The 19,105-nt window shown below is 40.7% G+C and overlaps 1 protein-coding gene across 10 annotated transcripts in view; it reads left to right on the top strand.

Moving 5' to 3' along the window:
- Positions 1 to 32: 32 nt before the first annotated feature.
- Positions 33 to 19,105, top strand: part of LOC102297541 (eukaryotic translation initiation factor 4 gamma 1) — a 38,161-nt gene continuing 19,088 nt past the window's right edge. For 4 of the 10 annotated variants that reach the window (XM_005938291.3, XM_005938297.3, XM_005938293.3 and 1 more), the window contains exons 1-8: positions 33 to 557; positions 7,761 to 7,811; positions 7,989 to 8,110; positions 8,791 to 8,874; positions 9,511 to 9,543; positions 10,094 to 10,114; positions 10,603 to 10,797; positions 12,066 to 12,168. In XM_005938291.3, the coding sequence (XP_005938353.1) occupies positions 8,036 to 8,110; positions 8,791 to 8,874; positions 9,511 to 9,543; positions 10,094 to 10,114; positions 10,603 to 10,797; positions 12,066 to 12,168 (511 nt within the window). In that variant the 5' untranslated portion in view covers positions 33 to 557; positions 7,761 to 7,811; positions 7,989 to 8,035. The other 6 variants (XM_005938296.3, XM_014338737.2, XM_005938298.3 and 3 more) reach the window with 4 other exon arrangements.

Consider the following 19,105-nt stretch of genomic DNA (forward strand, 5'->3'; position numbering starts at 1 on the left):
CTATTCAAGCAGTTAACATGGCTTTGCTATTCAAGTGAGCATGTTAGCAGTAAAAATGAAGTTTATAGTTTTAATAATTTATAGCTGCCACCTAAATTGCTTGATTCAACTTTGAATTTCCAACTGCATCTCATTACACTTTAGTTGATCTATTAATTTCTGTTTTTAACAAGAATTGCCAAGCTTTTGCCACATTTTAAACGCTGAATATACTCAACGGCGTCTTTGCTATTTTGCTTTGATCTTCAGATTATTATTTATAGTATTTATTCCATTTAAAGGCCTTTCTTATTGCTATGTGATAATAAAAGAGTAGCCATGATAATAGTTTGAACCAAGTCAGGACGTCAGCCTACTATAGTCACTGAAAAAGCCAATGGATGCCTGTTACTCACAAGAAGAGTAGAGAAAACACTGGTGACTAAAGATTTTACATTATTGTTCAGAACATGATCACTGGGAAACTTTCACGTGATGGGATTTTGCCGGAATTACTAGGTACCGGCTTCCGGGAAGACTTTCCGTCCGTCCGGCTCCGCGGACTCAAGGAGAGAAAGGTAACGCCACGATCCTCAGCTAAATTCTTTATTGAAACGTTTAATATCTGAGATAAATGTTACGTCTCTGTTCTATGGAGACTCTGGTGGGACGTTCAGACCTACCTTTCACATTTTAGTGGGGTGATTTGGCTGTGTCCTGTGACTTTGTTGAGTGCTTTCTGCTGGATGGTGTTCCTGCTGTGTTTTTAGGGATTAGCTAGCTAGCTGGTCGCTAGCACCATGCTAACGCGACGTGGGTGTTCTTTCTTCATTTTAGCTTGTCCGGCTAGCAAGCTAGCATTTCGATAGACAGCCAAGTTGCTTACATGCCCGTTTGATTCGGGGACACACATTATGTTATGTGTACTATATCATATAAGAAAAGTGATAGACAGACTGTCGTGTCACAGTGCTGTTGTTTCGCTGGTAAACGTAAATTCTCCTGCTAGCTATTGAACCGTTTGTAGGTTAGCTACAAAGTAGCCTACATAAGATACGTGAGCAGCGAAACCACTTTTGGCTGGTGAAGGCGTGTTTTGCCGAAGTGCCAAGCTCCCGACTGAAAGTATTAGAACTCCTTTACACCTTTTTGACTGCCCGGCTTTACATAAAGAGATCACTGTAATCATTTAATGTATGTATTTTAACATGCATACTGAGAGCTTGATACCTGAAACCATGTGATGGTGATTGGTGCCGGGTTGGGCAAGCATGTAAAGCTGATTTAAAGATCTGGATGTATACATGGAGCAAGGGTCTTTTTCTTCATGAACAAAACAAATGCTACAACTCCAATTCCAGGAATGAAGAGAAATTGGACAGTGTGTTTTGGAGCGTGAGTGGTTGAGTAGATGGATCACTCTGCTTTTAACTTGTCAACTGCAGTGGGAAATAAGCCACACGAGAATCTGGGATTTCCTCTCGGCATCCCCTGTACTGCATCGGTGTAAGCGTAGGTAGGTTGTCAGAACTGAGCGAGATGTTTGGCTGCAAAGTGAAACTGAGGGGTCTGACTCATTCGGGTTAGTTACAGTATCCATCACTGTCACGACACCACTGGCATCACTGCCGCGCAGTTCATCCTCATATAGCTAAAGCTATAGCAGCTATTGAACCAACGAGCTAATAACCAGGAGCCACCTGCTCAGCTCGACCGGGTTAGTATTTCTCCTCCTTAGATCCGACCTGTGTCACGCTTGTCTTCATTGCTGCCTCCTCTGCACGTTGTTGGACGTCTATGCTTTGTGCCGTACGTGAAATAGATGGTTGTCATATGTGCTGTCGGCTGAGGTGTGGCTGGCGTGAAGCCGGCAGCTGGGCTGTGCATCGCGCCAGTAGCAGGAGAAACCACGTGGTAGATCGAGGTTGGGCCTAGGAAAGTTAGCAGCATGGCTAACTGCATAACATGCAGCAGCGGGTTTGTATTTGCAGATGTTTAGGGCAGCTTCTATTGTGCGTGAATATGCGTTTACTGTAAATAACACGAGAATAGATGAATTTGTCGTGTGTTTGGCGCACGCGTAAACACCGACACGCCCCTGTGTCAAAGCAAAAGTGTCTCACAGTTTGGACAGACCGTTGTCTTGACAAGCTTGGTGTAAATGTCTCTGCTGTATCTGTGTCATTCATATATATAGGGTGGGGGGCAGTCAAACGCTGGTATTGGTGGTATGTTCACATTTACACCTTTTGATGATCACTTCGTCTACTGCAGCAAACACGAGTCTGATGTTAAGGACTGCAACCATGTGACCTTATCTGGGAGTGTGAGTCCAAAATGGATGCTGTTTCTTATAGATGGCATACAGTCTATATAGCTAATACAGGCAGGTGTTTATTGTCTGTCTTATCTCTATCAGTGAACATTCATATTTGATATGCAGTGGTTTCAGACAAGCTTTATTTGGAGGAAATGAATAAAACTCACAGCAGACAAACACATGGAGCCAGCTACTCACAGTTTGCCTGACATAAGGATACTGCCGAGCATCCTGTTGTGAAATTTGAAAGCCTGGAGACTGGGCATGTGTGGGTTTTGGCAGAGTGTTACCAGAGGAACATGGGGACAGGACCGAGAAGGGGAGGGAGGAGACAGGCTGTGCTGGCGTGATGCTGTGTCACTGCAGCTACGTTCTAATTGTATGTTCATCATTGTCAGAGTGGGATGCCTGCTTGTCACAGACTGTTGATGCTCAAATGGGATGATTATTGGTCAGTGTCAACAGCGGAGTACAGACTGTAAAGTATTGTTTTGTTTGTTTCATCCATACTGTTTAATTCACTCCACTTCAGAAAAAAAAATGTCAGAGGAATTATTAACCAGGCTGAGAAAACAGTGACTTGAATGGAAATTTGTAATGTCTGATAAGATAAACTTGAAAAGTATGAGCAGGGTTAGGGCTTCAACAAAAAAAAGGAAGTGTAATAGTAAAAAGAGCGACGACTAAGATTGAGGTGGTTTGGACATGTGTGCAGGAGGGATAGTGGATATACTGCACAAAGGATGTTGAATACAGAGCTGCCTGGCAGGAGGAAAAGAGGAAGATCTCAAAGGAGGATGGATGTAGTGGAAGAGGACCTGTTGCTGGTCAGTGTGACGCATAGGGTAAGATGGAGGCAGATGATCTGCTGTGGCGACCCTTGAAAGGAGAAGCAGAAACAAGATGATGGTAAAAAGCTGTGAGCTTTCAATGGGGATTGTATAAATCAAGTTGTATTGAGCAGATTTGTGTAAAATGTGGTAATGCAGCTTTTCCTGTGGCTCCTAATCAAAAACTGTATTTAAAAAAAAAAAAAAAATGGATGCAACTTCCTGGTCTGAAATGAAGCCAGTATGGAAGTGGTCTAAATCTGTATTCTTTCTAATGGCCAACACAGTGTGACTCCCATGTTTACGAAAGGGTCCATTTGTAGAGAATTGTTTGTGAAAACAGCCCTTTGCTTCCTTGCTCTATGACCTCTTTAAAGGCTTTCCTGTCAGTCACCATTTTATCAAATACAGAATTATGTTAATTTTATAAATTATGATTCTCATTAGAAAAACAGCAGTAGCTTGTAATAAAGCATTAGGCAATGAGTGTGCAGTGTACTTTGGTTTCCCGGTCAGGGGACCAGCATGGTTGTGGTTTGGTCGTTTGCTGTGGCTGCATCTATCTCAACTCAGTCCTGAGGCTTTTCTAAATATATAAGCCTCTGCTTTGAGTGTTTCTCTTGTAAATGCCCCAACTTTATGTAAGTGCTATTTTAAATCTGTGGACTATCTCTGGGAGAAGCAGCACAGTACAGGAGGAAATCTGACGGAGTTTATTTCCTGTTACCTTTCTGCTTAGGTCAGTGAGCTTGAATATTGACCTAATTTCTTCTAAGTGTGTTGGTCCTGTCTATAAATGACAGAACAAAAACACAACTTTGCAAAATAAGCATGTTGTTGTCTTTGCATACTGAATTAAAACTATAGTCGTCGAGGATTAAAGTGATCCAGCGAAGCCTACCACTGCTGGAGCTTTCTGAACTGCGTTATCACAACAGACTACACAGTGCCACTGACTGTGACAGGTACAAACGTCAGGCTAATAAAATGTGTACAAAAGTTAAGTTACTAAGGTCATGTGCATTTGCAAATAGGCTTTGTGCAAAAGCCTGAGAGACGAGTGGTTTAGTTTATAGTATTTGCAGGCATGAAAAAGTGACTTACATTCTTGTATCTTTAGTTGTTTTTTCCACTGCTGTCTCCCCCAGGCAGGAAAGTTTGTCTAGTTCTAAGTGCAGATGTGTTTGTTTTTTGGGGGTTTTTTTTGGGTGGGGGGGTTATAGGTTCAGTAAACAGTTGATTTACAGTCTCTCTGGGTAAAGGGAGTCTAAATCATGTGTGTTCAAACACAGACAGTGGTTACACCCTTTATAGGAGACATGACAGCCAACTTCACTAGCAGCAAACTTTGGTTACCGACAGCAGAAGCTTATGTAACTGTTGAAGGAGCATGTTTCCCTGTCAGTCGTGCTGGCTAAATTTCCACAGTGCTGCATGTCAGAGAAGCTCAAATGACTGGCCTGTGTGTTATAAGGGGATGGGGTGGGGTTCGGTGGCGGTGTAGATGACTTTCCTCTGCCCCCCACCCCCACCCAAAAACAAAAAACCCACATTCCTGCAAGAAAGGTCGACCACTGGGATCTTTGCTTGTATAGTAGGCTATTCCCGGGTTTATTTTTGGTGCTTCAGATTTGAATATGTGAACACTAATTTCAGCAATTCATTACTGGATTATATACAATTTTAAGACATGCTGCTGAGCTCACTTGACTGATGTCAGTGGACAGAAAGTGAATCTGTTATAAACAGTGCAGTTTGTGTTTGCTGCTTGATTGGATCTTCTAAGTATCTACATATCCTTCCCTCTATCACATAACCCTTATCTGGAAGAAAACAAAGATATGAAGTTAAACTGCTGGTGGTAATTCAACATAATTAAAGAATTACATGTGCTGGTAGCAGCTGCTATGCTGTTAAAATCTGAATTTTATCATGCTACTGTTGCATACCCAGTGTATGAGACTTTCATGTGTTGTAACAGTTTTGAAGCCACGATTCAAACTGCAATATAGACCATATTTCCCCCATGGAGATCTTATTGCCTACTTAAAATAGGATAGTCTGGTAAAAGCTATAATGTTATATTGTTAAGGAAATGGAGGACCAGAAATGCATCCAAATAATGGAATTTATTTTCTTCATGGTCATCTGATAAAGCTTGTTATTTGTTTTTCATGCAAAACGCAGAGGTATGAAGCGAGCTGTAGATTTGGAGAATGGCTATTTTCCTAGTCGTGTAATCTGTGTCTTTGTGCTTGTTGGTATAGACAGATAATGTCTGAACTGCTGTGAAAAATGTTCCTTGGAGTTGGATAATGTGGTTTACGACATTATCTGCAGATGCTCTTTCTGACATGGTGCATGGAGTGATAGTATTAGACATGATGTTGGCAGAGTATGTCAGGAAACGGGGCCGCTTGCTCACTATGATCTTACCAGACTTTTACCTGGACATTCCTCACAACATCACAGTCTGAAATCAAATAGATCTTATACTGGAGAGATTTTGCCCTCTCACTCACACCTTTGTCTGGGGATGTGCTGAAAAGTTGAGGGCTGCTGCACATGTGTGAAAACGGCTTGAGTGTGATGCAAAATGACTGGAGTAGGTAGCTTTTTAGTCTGAGGCTCTCTTTTAGCCCTGAGATTGTTTACTTAGCATTTGGTTCAAGCCAGCCCAGCTAAGCCTAACAGTCTTTCTATGGATGAGCCTGTGAACTGCCACCTATCACCCTCCTGCATTCTTTCCTCACTTATATTGCTGCCTTCCTTATTAAAGCTCTGCAGCTCCACTATGGTGTGAATAGTTCAATCAATGTCAGGGATTTCACCTGCCTTTATAGAAATCCTCTTTGTTGAAATTGATTAGATTTATGTCCCCTTGCATTTATGTATTGTTATAGTCATAGAAACGGTGGTGATAACAACTATTTCTGTAGCATGATTTCCTCTTTGAAAAAAAACAAACATCCGGAATCATCATGACTCAGGCTTTTTATTCTGCTGCCTCAGAGTGTGAGTACTTGTGTATGTGTATCAGTAAAAAGAGCGTGTGTGTGTCAGTGACAGTGATAGCGATAATGTAGTGTTTGGGCTATGAATACCAGATGCGTTTATTATTAGTGAAGACTATATAAGCTAGGGAGAAATCTTACTATGTATCTTACTATGTATGACATACGGAGATGACCATTTAGTCAGCAGGGTGACTGTTTTGTTTGAGTGTATCATCATGTGGTGATCAGACTAAATGGAGAGCACATTTCAGAGACTGAGCAGTTGGAACAATAGACAATGGCAATCTGTTGTTGTACACAGAATTGTTCTGGTAGGTGTGAGCTGATTCATGCTCCCTGAATTTTAAAACAGTTCAACTTTGGTTAGCAGCATTGATCTAATACAGTAGATAGGTGTCAGTGCTGATAGTGGCGTCACTAAATGACCACTGTACAAATCTGCAAAAGTGTTTCTTTGTCATTAATATAAACTTATTCATTTGAAGAGTTTCTCCACTTATTTAGGATGTACCCAATCAATAATCCCCCCCTTTTTTTTTTCCTTCACAAATATTCTGCTGCTTTATCAGTATTGGGGATTCAGACAACTCACAAATACGTTTTGGGGGTTTTGGGTTTTTTTGGTCCACAAAACAAACCTCACAGTTTGGCCTATGGCTACTACACAGCTGGAAGCCCAACAGGGCTGTTGGGAGTCCATAGCGACAGGTTAGACGACTGCCGCTGGGGGGCGGGGGTGGGAAATTAGCATATTTTAACAGGGAACAGCGACACGCCATTGGTTGAATTCTTCTTGCTTACTACGTAAAGACTGCTGTTGTTGATAGCAGACAGTCTGGCAGTTTATTTCTCACTCCTAGCATGTTATCTTAAACATATGCAGTGTCTAAGGTACTTACTACACGGATGTCCGCGGAACTGTTCAAGGTAAAACTGTAGTGGGTCATTGCATTTACCTGTGTTTTTAATTGTTGTAACTGTCAAGATTATCATTATATGCGTATTTAATGCTAATACTAAAGAGGAGCTAGCTAAAACGATATATTAGCGTACTTAGCGGTTGTTCAGTGGGGTTAATTTATCTTGCAACACAATGAGGTATAACACTTCAGGTTTAATGTAAACGAGTGCTCAAATTCAATTTACTGGCTATTGTTTTTCAATTTATTTTTAATTTTACAGTCAAGTTTTACGTAGCACTATGATTGAAATGTAACATGTTTCAAGTCAGAAAGCTATTGAACTATTTTCACATTCAGAAAACGTGTGCTGTTAAACAGAAAGTGCATGGAGGACAATGTTAGCTGGCTAGCTTTTAAAAGTAAAAACGGCTTCAGTGCTTTGTTAGCTTTATGTTTCTTTGTCTTTATCTTTGAGTATCTCAGCCTTTGTACTTAAACCAAAACAAGAGATGTTTCATTGCAAATGTGCTGGTGGTGATAAATACTTTATAATTACATCAGTGTGGAATTGGATATTGTAGACTTTATATATTTTTCCAGCCTGTTTGTAAGGCAGCTGTTTAAAAAAAGTAGTGGCTGTAAAGTTTAAAATGTGATGCAAGCTGATATGTGGTCATTGTAAACAAGGTTTTTCTTTCTCTTTGACTTTTAGGGAAAAAAATACCCAGCGTAACGACACTTGGACCTTAAAGGATTTATAAATGTAAGTCTAGTGAAGGCTCTCACTTTTTTATGTAAGACTTTTTTATTAAGTTAAACTGCAACTGCTATCCACTTTAATACACTGTGTAATCCACAGTGTTACCATTGTGACCTTTGAAATAGCAGGTAATATAATTACCAAAGACCAGTTTAACCCTTTGGTCATTTCTTTTTTCAGACTTGTACACAGGCCCACATCTGCCTCCCCATGCAGAGCTCCATGAAATGAATAAAGCACCACAGCCTATAACGGGACCCCCATCCAATCCCCACCCTGCCCCTTCCCCCGGCCTTTCACAGGTAAGATGCCGTGCTACTTAACTCTGCATATTGGCTCTACAAGGGTGTGGTTTTCTTTCTCACTGTGTTCTCAAAGAGACAGGGCAGTCGTTCAAGTGCTTTGTGAAGATAATGAAAAGTAGATCACTCAACAATAGAGGTTCTCTGATAGAGGACAGCTGCAGCAGACGCAAGTCTTGTGTTTTTTGACAATACTGTGGAAAGTCCCACAGCAGTTGATGTCCTCCATAGTAATTAACTGGAACAATGTCTATGACTGTCTTTTTCAGATCATGCTAACCTCTAACATGGGCTTAAACTTGAATATTATAACTGGGCTCCAGTTGGAGTCGAGCCACAGATTCATAAACACACTATGAGTATGAGCTTATTATTATTATCTTGCCATCATATTGTCAGGGGCCAGAATAGCCTGCGGCATCTTTGTAACTATCCAGCTAAGCACTGTTATTTTTAATTGTGATTTTATTTATTTTGGTGTTTGTGTGTTTTTTACTTTGTCTCAAAAATAGCTATAAAGTACTTACTTGCCGGTTGTTTACACCCCATAAACATAAATCGGAAAAGATGTGTGTAATATAAACAGTAAAGCCTTTACACGGTTGTGGGACTCTACAGCCTCACCTTTTTAGCTCTCTTAAAGCTCTTCTGCTGTTGTTCTCACTTCGTGTCTTCTGCAGCCCTCATTCCCCCCTGGGCAGCCCCCGTCTGTAGTGTTTGCCACCCAACCTCCACAAATGAACCCAACACCACAACCCCGACAGGTAGGCCTGCTCACTCCTCAGAAACGACTGTTCTATCAGGGAAAATATTATCTAGTCAGAAGCATGACAATTTACAAATTGGATTCATTGCTTTCCACACAAGTTCATTTTTGTGGTGCAATGCAAATATTTTTGTTTATTTCTAACTTGCATCTGATCAGTCCAGACAAACCACGCAGGGTAAAAATGCTATTGTGCAGTTTTGCAAAACTTCTACTCACTGGCACTATCCTAAACGTATAGGGTTCTTAGAATGCCTGCATGTCTGTCTGAAATGTAAACAGTCACTGTGGTCTTCATTACATGTCTTATGAAGTATTGGAGCTTAATCTACATGATCTAAATTCTTTTGTTTCTTACTGCCCCTGATTGATTTGAGTAAATGCAATCAGCTTAAAGGCAGCTTGATTTATACATTAATATCAGATCTGTAATATTTTGTATGTAGCCTTGTAAAAAAATTAAATAATTAAAAAAATATATAGGGCAAGCTAAGCACATGCTATGACAGCCATTTTCATATGATGAGCTCCAGTTGGAAACGTACAGAACTGAAATAACCTGTTAGTGGGGAGTGAAGCATGGAGTTTGAGCTTTTGTCTTTAATCTCTGTCCTGTCTGCCTCTCCTCCTCTAGTTTGCCCCCGGGCCCCGGCCTATACATCAACAGGTACTAACAGCACAGCTGACTAACTTGAGGGTGGGAGGGGAATTTCACCCATTTTAATGCATGTGAGAAGCAGTGGAGAAGGCCAAGATTTCAGGAATAAAATGACCACAAACTGGTGGTTCCTGATTCAGAGACTACATGATAATATTTTTAACATTTTATGTTTATTTTACATTTTACGTTTATGTAATTAACATTGCCCAATAATGCAAAATTAACTTGATGATAACTGAAGTTAATGTTTTAAGTAAATATTGAATTTACTGTGATAAAAGTTAAATTGCATTTGGGTTATGCTTTATAATAAAATGCATAAATGTTGCACCAACATTTCAGAAATGCAGCTAGGCCTGATTCACTGGGATGCACTGTTGTGCCTTTTATCTGCATGCTGCTTGTTAATTCACTGCTTAGCTAAGATCGGGTGGTTTCTGGGCGCTTTCCTCTAACTGATTTCCGTGCCTTCTTTTTCTCACTCTTTCTCTTCCCACCTTCTTCTTGCTTCTATTGAATGTGTGTCTATGTGTGATCTGTGCTTGTGCTGCTGAAGGGAAGCTTCAGATCACTACAGGTAACTCAGGTTTTCTCTTTCCTCACAGTTTTTCCCTCCACTTTTCCCTTCTTTCACCCTCTGGAGGAGTGCATATGTGTGAGCCTAATATTTGGCAGTGTTGTGCTTTGTTGGCTTGGTGTCATTTTTCTGGCTACAGCAGTTAGCTCCCAGGCCATCAGCAGAATGTCAATGAGGAGGCTCTGAATGAACCAGCATTAGCTGCTTTATCTCTGCTGGCAGACAGGGCCAATATGTTTCCAGTTGGAGTCGAGCCACAGATTCATAAACACACTGTGAGCTTATTATTAGGCTGAACAAGCTAGTTTCCCTGGGTCCAAGAGATAAAATAATGCAAAGGGCATTTATTCATGTCAGAGGTTTCAGAGAGGTAGCAAATGGTCCTGTTTTGTTTTTCTTTCTTCTCTGTGGTCCATCACACCATATTTCTTCTTGTCTTTTTCACAACCCACACTTGCTTCACCTTTGCTTTTCTACTATCTTTTTAGCCCTACTACCCCAACAGGCCCAACCTGCCTCCCAGCAGTGGGCCAAGAGGTGTCCCACCCAGCAGTGCTCCTCGGTCTGTGACCCCCACCCACGTCTACCAGGCAGGCCCTGGCTCCCAAATGATGATGATCCCCCAGCAACAGTTGCCCTTTCCCAGTTCGCCACAGGGACCTGCCTACATCATACAGTCACAGGTAGGGGGCACAACGTGTGTGTGTGTGTGTGTGTGTGTGTGTGTGTTTTGTTTTTTTTTGTTTTTTGTTTTTTGTTTGTTTGTGTTTCTGCTAGAGGTTTTCTTTGTATTGTATTGTAGGGTCTATATCTTACAATATAAAGCTCATTGAGGCAACTGTTGTGATTTGGTGGTGCTATAAAAATAAGATTGAATTAAATTGAAAATATAGGTTTGTTAGCTCTATTAAAAATGCATTAATTTTTTATTTAGATACATTTTGTAAACCCTGCATCCACAAAATCAGGCATAGTGACTCAAACTGCTCAAAGTGGTTAATGGTGCAGAGGCATTTGTAATTTTGTTGCAGAAATTACCAGGATTTCTACTTTGATTACTCAGAAAATGTGGTCTGGTCTTCTTATCCAAATGTGTGAAAATGTGCTGGTGTCTGGAGATACCCATTTGCAGCTACTTGGGTTGTAGAGGTGCTTCTCATTTATAAATAAAGACAGTTTGGTTTCTGTCTGTTTGCACATCTTAAGGACAAAAAAACGTCATTATTCAATTATATTCAGACACAAGAACACTTCTGAGGCGAACTGTCTCCTGCCGTACTACATTTCAAAGATGGCAGCCTTGTATAATGCACTAACCTCTTTTGAGTACCAATATGTCACAGTCCTGAGAAAAGCACCTGAGTGTATTGATTTCACCTTATTGCATAGCCAGTATGTATGTAGTATTTTCTCCTCAACATACCACCAGAGTTTTGAAGCTGTGTGTCACATAGTTTAATCCAGCCACATAGTAACACACATACTTCCAAAATGTGAACGGTGTCCCATTTCACAAAAAATAGAAAGCAAGTGCACAAATGCAAAAAATAGAAAGAAAAAGGAACAGGAAAATGTAGCAACATTACAACAGTAATGGATTGCTTATTTGGAGAAGTAACAAAAAAGCAGATTACTTTTTTCATTACATTAGTTTTGCAATTCAGATCCCTCCCAACTGTAAAGCATCATGGAGGGATCCTTATGGTTTGAGGCTGCTTGTAGTCACTGAGGGAACAACAAACCAAAGACTGAAGGCAGAATTCTTTATAGTTTTTATAATCAAGTTTTAGCCCATGTTAGAGGTTGGCACGAAATCCTTGTAATTCCAAAGTGTTCACATTTTTTTTGCTTCTACAACTTTAATGATCTATATCTGTATCTAATGATGTTTTGTTTTTCTCCATTTATCTTCTTTTCTATCTTCCACCCGCTCTCTGGTTTGCCCCCTCAGTACCGGTCACCAACCTACGTTCCCACACCTCAGCAGTTTCCAGTCCCAACAGGCACCCCAGGCTATTACCCAGGCACAAGCCCTGCAGAATATGGTACTTACGGTAAGAGGTTTTACCTGGAGTCTCATCTGTGCCACTCACCTAGTAACAAGCACCATTCTTACACATGGCAAACTAAATCAGTTGGAGAGAAAAACAATTATGAAGATCGATGGTACACTTTGTAATGAAACGCAAGGACAAGTTGCAACAAAATTTAAATAGGAAGGGTGAGAGGAGAGGAAAATGTCAAGTGAAAAAAAACACCACCCAAAATAATAAATTTCATTTATACGTGCCTTTCAACATACTCAAGGAGCCCTTAGAAGCAATTAAACAAAAGTATATCTTACGTATAGATAAAATAACGGTAGGAAAACACCATATAGTAAAAAGTTAATACGTCTTAAACTAAAATCAAACAGAATAGAGAAGCTTAAAAAGATGTGTTTAAAGACTGACTTTAAAGATGGTAAGACTGTCAGAGTAGTGACTGTGCCGTGGGCAAGACTTCGAAAGACGCGGGGCTGAAACAAACAGCTGTTATAGTAAGAGCAGCATAGGAGGAGCATCTCAGTATGGGAAGGAGTGGCAATGTGAAGAAGTTGGAGAGAGATGGGAGTGCAAGATTATCAAGAGACTTGAAAGTAAGAAGCAGAATCTTAAAAATTAATGCAACATTTTACAGGAAGCCAGTGAGCTGTGTAACATGTCATTAAATCCTCAGTAGTTGCTCACATCTTGCACAGTGATCAGCCTTTAGCTGAAGTCTTCTTTGTTTTGTTTTGTTTTGTTTTTTGTTTTTTTTGAGGAATCCTGACTTGTTACTCTTTCAGTGTTTGTCTTCATGTAAGTGTTTACAAGAAAATAACAGTCTTCCCTTAATAAACTACACGCTTCTGAGATTTCTAATAATTACATTCATCTTGTCCCCTGCCACCCACTCATTATTTATGCATCTCTTTGTGCGAGACACTTCTGGCTAACATGAAATGAGAATGAACAGGAGTGGAGTATAAGGTGTTATAAAAAGCAGTGACAATTTTACAGACCGTGGGAGAGAGAATAATCAGGAAAGATGACCTTCTCTCAGCCAGCATGGACCATATGACCTTCATGAATAGCAGTTACAACTCGCACTGTGTTCCTATTGATGGGTGTGGCTGCATTCCCCAAAAAGTTTAAAGTTGCTGACTATTCGTGTCAAAGTGGTTACCGGTATGTACAAATGGGCCCACAACAGCATCCTTAGAAATCTGCACTTAGCAATAGAGGTAAAATTTATGTATATCACAGTATAAAAGCCTTCAATGATTATATTTAATACACACAAAAGTGTCTTCATTTTACATTTACTCATAGTCCTTTTGTTCCACATCAACTGAGTATAGCTGCAACGGACACATTTATTGCTGATCATACGTGCTGTGCCTCCATCTAGTGGTAACTGTGTGTCATTGGACCATAAAACCTAGTGATGCCCTGAAACAAACTTGCTGACCTCCTCCTACCAGGCATTTGAACTATGTGTTGTCTTTGTTGAACTGAATGCAGAGGCCTCAATGCAGACCTGTAAAAACACAACCCTTCCTATGAGACTGCTCATAGGAAGGATTCCACTATTTGCTCTTGAATGTGGAGTATGTGTGTGTTGGGTTGTGCATGGGACAGTTAAACTGTATAGGGCTGAAGGTCTGGTGGACTTGTGCATTAATTTATGGGAAATTCACATGTTTGGCATATATAAATTTATATTTTCAGATATTTTGTGCGTTTGACTGAAGGCATATTTATAGCCACCACTGTACCCTCACAAAACAAACAAACACACTCTGAAAATGGTGTTACAAATGCTATTGCGAGCTGCTCTTTGGTGTCATTTTGGCCAGTCGTGGACCTGTTCACTTTTGTAGCCTGGCACACTGTGTTGGAATGTATAATCATATTGTTTTTTTCCCACTGATATCATAACAAGGGCTCAGATCATTCCAAATTACACAGAAGGAGATGTTGTAAAGGCATGAAAAGCAGAGACTTTCTGGAGAAACTTTTGGTAACAAACACTCTGCAAGTGTGGCGCACCCTTGGCATTAGGGATGGGTATCGAAACCCGGTTCTTGTTGAGAACCAGTTCCCACTGTTTCAATTCCTTGGAATTGTTTGCCATTTTTGCAAACGATTCCCTTATCGATTCCAGTCGCCCCGAATGACGTCACCACGTTGCGGAGCGTCATTTACCTGGCAGGAAACACGGCGCCTAAGTGGCTCAAATGCTCAAAAGTTTGGTTATACTTTATGAGAACGGAAGACAACAGGGCAACTAGCAATACTTGAAAAGTAAATATTTCATTTAAGGGAGGAAACACTACGAATATGCAAAAGCATTTGCTCACAAAACACGCGATAACCCGCGTTTTTAATTCCGCTCCAGACTCGTGAATCTCAACCGAGCAGCAGCGGTAACATTTGCACGTCCTCTCCCATTAATGCGGCAGGTAAATAATCAACTAACAGTGCATATTATGTTAGCGCGATCTGCCTTATTACAAAACCTGCCATTACTGTGCGTTTAGGTGACCATGATGAGAGAGACAGACAGAGTCTGGCTGGCTCAGATGCTGCCAGTTCTCACTGCAGTTTACCGGTAGCGTCTCCTTTCAGGCCAGGATAGATGGATGTCACCGAGCAGTGACTAAGTTTGTGGTAAAAGGCTTGCACCCATTTGCCACAGCAGATGCCCCCGATTTTCAGTAAGTGAATGTGTTTAATTGTAGGCAGGGACATTACTGGATATTCTTGTGTAATTGCTACAGAATAATTTATGTTACACTTTGTTATTGCTACAGAAGAATATTTATTTTATTATAAGATCTCACTGTTGGGTTTGTAAGGCCATGTTACTCTAAATTTCTATCTTGTTCAAAGAGAAGATATAAAACAAAGTTCTAAGCTAATCGATCTTAGTGTTCTCCTTTTTTTAAAAAAAAGAATCGAATCGTTAAACAGAATCGAAAATGGAATCGGAATCGTGAAAATCTTATCAATACCCATCCCTACTTGGCATCACTATAAATTATGGCGGGACAGTGGTCTTGTCACATTTGGTGTGTGATACAACCAGTACGGTGACCATAAACAGGCCATTACATTCACGTCTTTGCTTATAAGAGAAGTCAGTGTGGAAAATGTGCCAGTGTTATTTATTCTGTGTGAGTTTTGCTACATGCATTTTCAGGATAAGATCTTTTTTAGTATGAGTGGCCTTAAATGGTTAGATTTGTTTTATGGACAGTTTGTACACATTGGCCTAACAAGCAAACAATCCCTTGATCGGTTCTGGTAGTAGGCACACATACCTTTGGGGTTTTGTCCCCCTTTTGATTAAAGGAGCAATCCAAAGTATCTTTACTGGTCATGAGAAAAATTTAATCAGGAGAATACACTAATCTCAAACTTCAGATTACAGACAAGAGAATGAATTCTAGTGTCCGTTCAGGATTTGACATGTCGATGTAGTCTTGGATGATATCAGCAAGTTCAAACATATTCTTATAGTTTAACTGTATTCCTACACCTCCCTGTGTCAGTGGTAGCACAGGGTGGTGTAGCAGGTTTTTGTATTGCCTGACAACAAGAAAACGGAGTCAAAACCTCCTGGCCAACCAGAGGCTTTCTGTGTGAGGCTTCCATGTTCTCCAAGATTTCAAGATTCTTTATTTGTCACGTGCATGGTTATACAGGTATAACATGCAGTGAAATGTGACCTGATACGCTCCTCAACTGTGCAAAAAAAGCAAAAAAAAAAAGACAGACAGACAGACCTTTTATATACAGCGAGTGAGTATATTCAAGGTTTACACATGGGTTTTCTTCAGGTTCTCTGGCTTCCTCTTAGCTAATTAGGAATTCTGAAGATACTATAGGTGGGGATGTTAACATGTTAGCATAATTGTGTTTTGTGTTTGCCCTGTGGACTCGTAACCTCTTCAGAACCTCCCTAATCACACACATCAAAGGCCTATACCAGCGGTCCCCAACCCCCGGTACCAAATGACTCACGGTACTGGGGGTTGAGAGTTGAGGCTCAGGTGTGAAATGTATGGTTTTTATCAGTTTTCAGCGTTATTTTGTTATCGTTTTTATCGTTAACTCGGTTTTCCTGGGTCTTTTCACGTGTGTTATGAATAAATCTTCTTTTTTTCGGTACCGGTACTAGTTTTATTTTGTTGTATTTATCCGCGACACCTTAAAGGCCGGCCCGTGAAAATATTGTCGGGCACAAACCGGTCCGTGGTGCAAAAAAGGTTGGGGACTGCTGGCCTATACAGCTTCTATAGCAGCTCTTCTATAGGAGTTTGAACAGGATCATTTTTGTCTGCCCAAACAGTCTGACAATGCTTTACTAGATTGTAAACTTCTGTGGAGTTTTAGTGATGAGTGAATCTTTACAATACTTAAATGTGTGGTCTGAATACTGAACCCTCCCACGTCTTGTACAAACCCAGATAGTTTGACCCTAACAGAAACACTTCCCATTCTGTACTTTTGACTGAGATGGCACATAAAAGTGCATTTAAGTGTCAGTCTGCACCACAGCAGGGCTACAGCTGATAGGAATGAGCTGTGTGGCTGTTGAGCCTGCTGAATTCATGTTTATTATGACACTGAAAATAATCTCCTGCGTGTCTGTTGCATCAGTCATTCTGACAGTCCCTTGGCATGTTGTGAAATCAGATGGCACATGACATAAAATAACTGTCTAGTGACTGTAAGACATGGCTCTTTAAACCTGGTTGCTGAGGACCTTGACTTCACTGCTGCTTGCTTCATGAAGATGTCTTGAGCCAAGAAATGGATTCATGTGTGGAAGTAATGCTTTTTTTTAAAAAAAAATTAAAAAAATTTGCCCTCTTAAGCTCTATGCTCGTCATAGTTATAATCCCAGAATATCATTTTGCCTCCTTGCAGCCATCTATGTGGTGGAGTGTTTCTTAAAACACACATACATAGAAACAGCCCCCCCCCCCCCCCCCCCCCCACACACACACACACACACACACACACACACACATACACACCAAATCCGTTTGACTCTTATGTGTTAACCAAAGATCAGATAACATGCCTGTGGTGGAGAGATAGAGGAGTCTTCAGGGAAGTCAGAGCCACTTGGAATGGCACAGTTTAGTTTGTCTGCCACTATACTCAAGAGGAGGGAGGGAGGTGGGGAGGAATCAGCAAGGTCAGAGGGAGGAGCAAAATGGAGACACGCTGGAAGAGGGAGGGCTGAGGACTAAAAGAAGTCATTCTGAGAGGGCACCTGTAGAGAGGACAGGGAAGAAAGTTAGAGGGGGTTTAAAGAGAAAACCCCCTCTAAATTGTATTTCTGTACAGTCTTTACATTCTGCAGCAGTTCAACATGGGCAACCTTGGTTCTCGAGAGCAGGAGGACTCTGAGGGTAGGTGTTGTCTAGACGGTGTCTCTTTGCAGCCCCCCCATCCCCCTCTTATGGCAAACTTTTGTGCTTTGAGTCATATCTCAGGTCTCTTATTTACAGTATTGGGATACTGTCCAAGTATCATTTCGCCTTCTGGCTTTCTGCTTTTATGAACCTTCTCCCTCTCTCTGTCCTTCTCTCGCTCACTTTCTTCCCTCCCTTTCCATGTCGCACGCAGTCTTCCCCCAGCCGGTGTGGGTTTTTGACTATATTTAGGCTGTGCTGCTTCTGGGCAACAATGCAGACTCAGTAATGTGAGTTAGACTGTAATGCATGCAGCAGGGGAGAGAAGCAGAGCAGGAGCTAGCTACTCCCAACCTGAATAAGAGGCCTCTTCAGTTTAGAGTTTGGGGGGGGGCGGTTTATTCTTTTTTTTTTTTTTTTTTAGTTTTTTTTTTAGTCTAAGTTTTGTAAAAGTGGGCTACACCTGATTTTGAACTGTAGCTGAGGCCAGTTACACGGCCAGGTAATGTCACTGAGTGGTTTTGTCTTGTTGACATTATTGACCAGGTATGCGAAAAGCGTTTGCTTGCTCTTTAGGAGGGTGTCACACTGGCAGCAGCTTTCTTGGCAAGTTTGTGAATGTGATAAGTATTTAATTCCTTATGAGATCACCAATGCAGAGCTGACACAGCAGACTGCTGTGTCATGGTCTGAAAATCTACTTGGCATTCTTGTTGGTACCGTGTTTGCTTAACTGTTGCATTTGGTGAAATGCTGATTTTAGGCAGTTGTTTCTATTCCAGCAAATCTCTACTGAAAGAACTTAATTGAATTATTTATTCCCAGGAAAATAAGTAATTAAAATCACCTGATATTTGACGATAATAAAGTCATAAAATAAGGAGCTGCAAGAGTTTAAGACATTTGCCCTTTTTTAAGTGCTGAAATATAATTACATGAATAAGTCATTTATCATATTTTTGAGTTGTTAGAATTTTTAATTTTCCTTAATTCGTTTTATACAAAATCATTTTTCTGGTATTGGGGAAAATGGATTTGTTGAAAATTAGTTGAAAACGGTAATTGTTGTTATGGCATCCTTGCAAAAAATAGGTGTAATTTTGGTCATTTTCCATTACGATCGACTACCACCTAATGTGCATGGCGTTGCTATACCAGTGTAGCTTGTGACATCATTTGTATGCTACACGGATACCACACCAATGGAGACACCGAGGCGATGGTGTTCCTGCTGCTTGGTGTATGTCTTTTTTTTGACAGACTCTCAGACCACAGTGTTTTTTTGTGTAGCCGTTTCCATCATTGCTGGGTTTGAAAAATGATGGTTTTGATTTTTGTGAAGGAGACGTTCTCATCACACATCGTGTGACACCACTAACTAGCTAATCAGTGGCATGCAGTCTGACATCACATTTTTTAGATCACGTCAGATCACTTAGAGCCCCGGCCGAGTAGGTACTAAAAAAAGTACCTGGTACCAGGTACTACCACCTAATTGGTGTTTCAGAAATCCCAAAAAAAGGCAAGGCAAGCAAGGA

This window comes from Haplochromis burtoni, unplaced genomic scaffold (assembly GCF_018398535.1).
Source record: "Haplochromis burtoni strain Fernald_Lab_line unplaced genomic scaffold, NCSU_Asbu1 Contig_255, whole genome shotgun sequence".
NCBI classification, from domain to species: Eukaryota; Metazoa; Chordata; class Actinopteri; order Cichliformes; family Cichlidae; genus Haplochromis; species Haplochromis burtoni.